General features: G+C 35.1%; 2 protein-coding genes across 2 annotated transcripts in view; one reads left to right on the forward strand and one right to left on the reverse strand.

The window, feature by feature from the left end:
- The first annotated feature begins 1730 nt into the window (after positions 1-1730).
- On the forward strand, positions 1731-6391 carry LOC107693721 (F-box only protein 15). The gene is made up of 10 exons (XM_016493208.1): positions 1731-1929; positions 2038-2145; positions 2244-2348; positions 2409-2642; positions 3967-4164; positions 4231-4357; positions 4713-4795; positions 4882-5015; positions 5148-5269; positions 5630-6391. Exons 1-10 carry the CDS (start codon positions 1814-1816, stop codon positions 5894-5896), a joined length of 1494 nt encoding a protein of 497 aa, XP_016348694.1. The 5' UTR covers positions 1731-1813; the 3' UTR covers positions 5897-6391.
- The window catches only part of LOC107693722 (serine--pyruvate aminotransferase-like), a 5752-nt gene continuing 4758 nt past the window's right edge, over positions 6327-7320 (reverse strand). Inside the window, exons 9-11 of the mRNA XM_016493210.1 lie at positions 7009-7104; positions 6789-6917; positions 6327-6711 (exon numbers count right to left, since the gene is read on the reverse strand). Of these exons, the coding sequence (XP_016348696.1) occupies positions 6604-6711; positions 6789-6917; positions 7009-7104 (333 nt within the window). The 3' untranslated portion in view covers positions 6327-6603. The remainder of the gene's footprint in view (positions 6712-6788; positions 6918-7008; positions 7105-7320) is intronic.

A 7320-nucleotide genomic window follows, 5' to 3' on the forward strand; every position in this document is an offset into this window, starting at 1 on the left:
TCTATATTAGGCTTTATAGACAGATAAGTTGAGAGTGACTCTATATTAGGCTTTATAGACAGATAAGTTGAGAGTGACTCTTGAAGGACCAGCACCACCTCCTCTCATATATATATATACTGTATATATATATATTATATTATATATATTATATATATATATAAAATCAGTCTTCAAGTATTTTACTACACTTCAGTATGTGATTCTTTCTAAGTAGGGGTCATTTTTTAGGATTCTATACTTAACCTAAGTGTCTGAGAACCTTGTACTTCTGGAGACTCCAGGTAGGTTGCAGTTCTGGAAAATGGTGGCGCTGGAGACTAAATGGTTCCTGGTGATTTCACACCTAATTCTTCACCTTAATTCCTAATTCTTTTGCAGTTAACATGCATCTTTTCTTCTCCACATGTTTTTGACTGACCCACTGAGCATTTTGCTGTCCAATGGTTATGCATTAACTTTCCAGTTTCTAGTATTGTATTAGTTTTGAATATTTCTCATGGGCATTTAATAATTTCTCTTTTTATAAATCTCTTTTTTTTGGCTAATTTTATCTGTAAAAGAAAATCTGCTTAATAATTATGCACACCTGAATATAAGACATTTTTCACTTCCAGCCTTTGCTCCTCTACGCCTTTTATTGTAGGCTATAGCTCATTGACTTCAAATATATATATACAAATGTATATTTAGGTGTTATATCAAGTTAACACAAATTAATACAGGCTCTTCTGCAAATAGCTGAAATGGTAACGCTCTCGGTTAGCTACTCACGTAACCTCGGTTCCCTGAGATGAGGGAACGAGACATTGCTCAGTAGTATTTGGAGAAAAGGGTAATTACCATAGCAATGTAGAGTGACCGAATCGAAAGGGAACTAATAATAACTTAATGAATGAAAATACTTTTCGGGATTTAAGAATAGGCCTACGGACAACAGTATAGATTAAAGGCTACTTGCGTCACGGACTAAAACATAAAAATACACACAGAGAGAACAAAAACAAAATGCTACAGTTTATTTTCTGTGAATGTAGCCTACTTTTCATTTTACTTTTATAAAAGTACACTTTTACTTTTAATTTAATAAAAATAAAAGTAAAATTACTTTTATTAAATTATTTTTAACACGTGACGACAACCATAAAAAATAAAAACATAAGATTAAACAAAATAAAAAGAAAATAAAGCTGCTGAAGTGTTGTTTTTAATAAAACAAATATCTACATAAACAAGTCAACTATTCATTGTACATTTTTTTATTGTTGAACTGTACAATATATCCAATATAATAAATCCAATATAACAGACACAAGATTTAAAAACATCGTTATATTTACATTTTAATTTGACATAATTTTACTTCGATATATAATTTCACTATGAAATATATATTGTTAGGCAATTATACATTTTTTTTGTACATATTTTTATATAGACACATGCCATTTTATTTCCAAATGGTCAAACATTTAATTTCATTAAAGCTGTTGAAGTGTTTATAATAGAAACACATATATACAGCGCAACACAAGACGTGCAGCTATTCATCGTAATTTTTTATTGTCAAACTGTGAGAATCCAATATAACAGATTTAAATTCATTAACTTGATTTCAATTTGATGTGTTATATTTACATTTTAATTTGATACTTAACTTAACAATAAAATCATCAGTTACTTTCTAACTAAAATAAAACCTTAAATCTAAACAGTCGGTGATATCTCGTCCCTCTAGCGAAGTTATCTTGTGAGGTCATAGGCCAGCAGGGTAATCAGTAATGAGAATGAGTTCAAACGCCTTAAACTCATCATGGCTACTGGTCTTGGCGAGTTTCTCCGCCGTTTAAGACGAGGCCTTGTGCAAGGTGAACAAAATTCACCTGCACGTGGAGATACTCAGGTTGGGGAATTTGCTCGTGCGAGAAGGTAGGCAGTCGAGTCGCGTTGGAGGTTTAAACAATACTTTGGGATACCAATTAGACAATGATACACTTCATATAGGTAGACTGAAAGTTTATTTTTCATTTGTCATAGGCGGAGAGATGACACCTCCATGCCGACGCCTTTGCAACGTGAACCGTGTAAACCTCGGCCTGTGTTTGAACTTTGCGCAAAGGGCAGCCATGGAAGTTATATGGAGAGGCAAGTTAATCCACGTGTAAATATTTAAGTTTGCATAAGATGTATATTATTGCATATAGTACAGCAAAGCTGGACTGCATGTTATCTGTCCATCTTAGATTGCCTTCTGAGATCATCTTGAAGATCTTTTCCTTTCTGGATGCCTTCTCTCTGTTCAACATCAGCTTTGTCAACAAGCAGTTTCATGATCTTGCTAACAGCAAGTGAGTTCATGATATAAATATTTTGAATAAGGAATATTATATATTAACATGGATGTCCAGTGCATTGTGGTCTGTGTTGTATGCTTCTGAGATTGAAAAGAAAATGTGGAGACCCCGAGTAAGCATGATTAAAGAAGCTGTGAGCAGCACAATTGTGGAGGAGAAGCCTGCTGGATACTGGAAGAAGCTGCTGCTCAAGGAGATGGCCGGCTACAAGGACACCATGTGGAAAACGGAGCTAAAACACATGAACCCGCACACGGGCATGCCAGCTCTGACGGAGCATGTTCTCAGGTAGAACATAAGTGCTCGCTGCTTTTCAACAGGGCAGAAAGATATCTTTTCCTGTTATGCTTATGATTAGTTCTACACAAAAGCATTTTTCATTACTTGCGTAATGTGTATTTTATATTACCGAGAACTGCAGTAGGCCATATAAGTAATTGAGCCCTTTATCAAAACCAAAAATATATGAATGCATCAAAATATCAACCGAAGAGACATTTGTTTAGAAAGAAAAAACAATGCATTTCAAGCAAAGCATTTATTAAACAATTTATATTATTCAAAATTGATTAGAGATCAATATAAATTTTTTTCCTGACTGATACAAATTATTTTTATATTTGCGTTTTATGTTTGTCCGATAACAAATATAAAGAACCAATTTGAAAAAAAAATTGTGATAGAAATACTGAAATAAAACTATTACAATATAAATAATCATTATTTTATCCTTGAAACATAAAAACATATTGTGAGATATGTTAAATATTATAATTTTATGAGTAATTTAAAATATATATATATTTTTATACATACAGGTACATGCTACTTTATTTCTGCAGAGTGGTTTTATGATCCAAAAGGTCAAACATTTAATTTAATTAATTCCCTTTTATTTATTTCCTTTGTTTTGAAATTGTTTTAGAATATGTCTCGCTAATATGCTATATTACTCTTGCTGTGATATGCGAGACATTTTGTGACAAGTAAATAACTTTGAACTTAAATCAAATAGCAACACTTACAGGATTTGCAAAATAGGTGGGTGAATACAAGTAAAAAAATGATATTAGTCTAACCAGTTATGAGTCTATCTATAAAATTTAAACGAAGAGTTAAACCAAAATGTAAAAATTTGCTGAAAATTTGTTCACCCTCAGTCCATCCAAGATGTAGATGAGTTTGTTTCTTTATCAGAGCAGATTTTGAGAACTTTAGCATTACATTACTTGCTCACCAATGGATCTTCTGCAGTGAATGGGTGCCGTCGGAATGAGAGTCCAAACAGCTGCTAAAAACACACGACTCCAGTCCATCAGTTAACGTCTTGTGAAGTGAAAAGCTGCATGTCTGTAAAAATCAAATACATCAGTGAGATCCATAATATTTAATCCAGTGAAAAAGTCCATCCTCCCACATCAAAATCCACCAAGATATTTGTTCAGAATGGTGCATAATCTATGCACATTCCTCTCCTGAGGGTGAATACATTTTCAGAAAATGGGTGAACTATCCCTTTAAAGCATCTGGATGCTTTCTGGCAGTCAAATGCTTTTGTAACATGTCCATAGTGAAAGTGAGGAAATACACCTGTGCTTGCTGTGTTTTACAGGAGGTTGCACATTCAGTGGGAGATCACACTCACAAATAGGCATGGACGGGAAAGTGTCTATGAGCAGACGCACACTTTCTTCGAAGATTCATCGGTTACAGTGTGCTGGAGCCAAGGTGCCTGGCCGTGCATGTACACTGTTAATAGCCTGCAGCTTCATGGAATAATGTGTCCAGCTTCACCAGCTCCAGGAGACAAGTAAGAAACATCGGAATAATCTGAAGCATAATACATACTCGTCTGACTAATGCCTCTCATGTGCAGGCCAAGGTGGCGCTCTCTGATTCGCAAGACAGCTTTGCAAAGAACAGGACATTGTTCGTTCTTTGGTGCTGACAGGCTAGTGAAGGTGCTGCAGTTTGATAAAGGGATCATCGTCGGACTCTGGCGGGTATGTTGATAAATTTAGCCAAGTTATATTAGGGATGCACAATACAGTATTTCAGTACTATATTGGTTATCGGAGTTGTATATGTGTGTGTATATTTATACCCTACCATTTAATGTTATGGTGCCTAAATTCACTTGCAGCGTTTAAAATGATTGTTTGTTTGTTTTTGGAAAAGATAGTGTAGAATTTTAATGTCATTTATTTGTTATCAGCCATAACATGAAAATAGTCATCTAAATTACTTGATTGGTGTATCCGTAATATAAAATATTCAGATTTTTTTAAATATTAACTTTATATAGTTATTGAAAACATCCTGTCTGTTTTTGTTTTTGTTAATTTGTGGTGTTCGTAGGGCAATTGGAAAATTGCCTTCATCATGGTCAACCTGCACTTCCACAAACTGATTGAAAGAAGTCTTCTCGGGTCAAGATTTTGGTACAAAACTCTTAATGGTTATTAATTTCTTTTATAAAGTTGTCACACAGTCCCTTAACACAAAGTATGTTTGTTCACATCAATAGTCCCTACTTACCTGCAGATGACAATGCTGTGGACCTTGACTATAGCCGCCATGGATACACTCTGCACATCGTGCTTCACAATCCAGTTCAGCGAATCATGTGTCAACGTTTTTCCCCACTGTACACCCGCAGAGGTAAATATATAACATTTTTGTAAACCCATTTTTACCTTTATTCCCCTCCGTAGTCTGGTTTCAACCAATTATGAGCAACTTTTTGATATTTAAATTATATGATGTGAATATGAATGTTCTTCGGCTTCACAGTGATGTCGCAAGGGGAATTTGTGCAGTTAATCGCCATTGATTTCGCTAATGTATCCGAGCACGTGCCCGTGACGAAGTTCAGTCTTCCATGGCAAGCACATGGTTTGCAGGGAGAAGTTGAGGTACCTATGATTCATTCCTGATTCTTATGCTCATTGGCCACTTTATTTAGACTTAATTTCTCTCTGGAGTCAGTGCTGGCATGCTGTTCTTAGGATACTGTCTATAAATAGATTGGTAGGTTTCACGCTGTGCGCAAATGGGGAACATAAACAAGGCCAAATATTGAAAGTCTGAAGTTAAATGCACTTTAAGTGCAGCTTTGAGTTAACAACTGGATTTACAACATGAGAATGTAGCAATGGCTGAAAATATGCTGCCACTGTTTATTGTGTGTTTTAGTTGGATATGCATGTCCTTAACTTGCTTCCTTTATCAAGGAATGATAAAAACAACAATGTTTACTTGCTCCACATATCCAGCGGTGCTGCATGATGACTCTGACGGTGCTGGATGAGGCTCAGCGTCCCTTCTGGTGTGTGAGTTCTACTGTAAAAATGTACAGGAGACAAAGAGTGCTGGACTTGGAGAACGAAGGTGAGCAGTTCATCGTCCTTTACGGGGATGCCGAGGGGAAGGTCAAAATGACCTTCGTGTGGATGGAAGAGTTTCAGCACTACTTTTTGGTGCAGTTAGTTACTATGTTCCCAACAGCCAAAGTGAAAAGGCACTTTAGTGGGGAATGTTGAAACTGTTGCAATGCCTAGCTGGTTTATGTTTAGAAAAGTTGAAATGATTCTGGCAGTGCTTTGAGTTGTAAATATTCAAAGATGATTTTGGAATATTTTTCAAGCTTATTTGTTTCTTGTTCATGTAAATTTGCATTTTGGCAGTTTGTTAATGTAGATGTCTGAAATGTTTTGTCGAGTTTCAGAGGCATTGAGTTTTTGCTTTTATGTTTTGTTTTCCTGGAAATGCCAAAGCACTATTTTTATTTCAGTACCAATTTAAATTTGGTAAATGTTGTTCAACTTTTTTTATTTTTGGCATTATGTTTCTCATAGTTAGTCAAATAATTGTTCAAAAGGAGAATAAATAACGCAATGGTTTGAACATCCTGTGTACTGTGTAACACTGTAAACCCAAATGATGAAATTATATTGATTTGATATATGATGATTTATTTCTCGGCAATGTTTTTATAAAGGTCATTCAAGTGCTGGAGTGATGCTTGTCGAAACTTTAAAAAGGACATTGAGAAACGCATTCAAAACAGCTGGTTTTGGTTCAGTGGGAGGCATAATGTACAATTTCTAATCAGTTAAAATTCTTCCTCATTATACCAATCATTATGAAACCTCATATATAATAACTCTTCCTTTACATTAGTGTGTAATTTTCGCACTACAAGCATCACCATATGAAACGGCAAAAATATACAGGTCAACAGTAGTCTTCAGGCTTTGGACATTCGACACTGCTTTAAAGCGTCTTCCAGAGCTGCAAGAGCCATTGCAGCATTGGCCTTGTTGCAGTTGTATCCCATGAGCCCAATCCGCAATAACTAGAAAACAGTTGAGTGGATGATTACTCAGTCATGTAGTTGAATGCGTTATTTTTTGTTGTCAAGCTTTTACTCACCATGCCAACAGAGGGCCCTAGACCTCCTGTAAACTCGATTCGGTGATGCTTCATGATGTAAGCCAGCAATTCTTTCCAGTTATACCCTTCAGGGATGGCAATGGTGGTGACGGAGGGTAATCTCAGATCCTTTGGGAATGGATATGCATTTTAATTGCTTTCTCTTTTAGGTTAAATTATTGTTCTGAGAATTAATAATGTGAAGTTTACCAACAGTTACCTTGTCCTTGATAAACAGCTTCAAGCCCAGGTCTTCCAAACCCTTCCAGAAATACTCTGCAACTTCTGTGTGATGCTTCCATGAGTTCTCGAGACCCTTGAGCAGACATTTTAGAATTATTAGATATCAGTCAAGACATCAAGATATCAAAAAACAAGTATAGTAATTGCCTAATAGCAGACATACTACTATGTATACACTTGTAATATATATATATATATATATATATCTACTATCATTTAAAAGTTTGTGGCAAGACTTCATACATTTTTTATATATATATATATATATATATATATATATATATATAAA

This window comes from Sinocyclocheilus anshuiensis, unplaced genomic scaffold (assembly GCF_001515605.1).
Source record: "Sinocyclocheilus anshuiensis isolate Anshui unplaced genomic scaffold, SAMN03320099.WGS_v1.1 scaffold1472, whole genome shotgun sequence".
Classification (NCBI taxonomy): Eukaryota; Metazoa; Chordata; class Actinopteri; order Cypriniformes; family Cyprinidae; genus Sinocyclocheilus; species Sinocyclocheilus anshuiensis.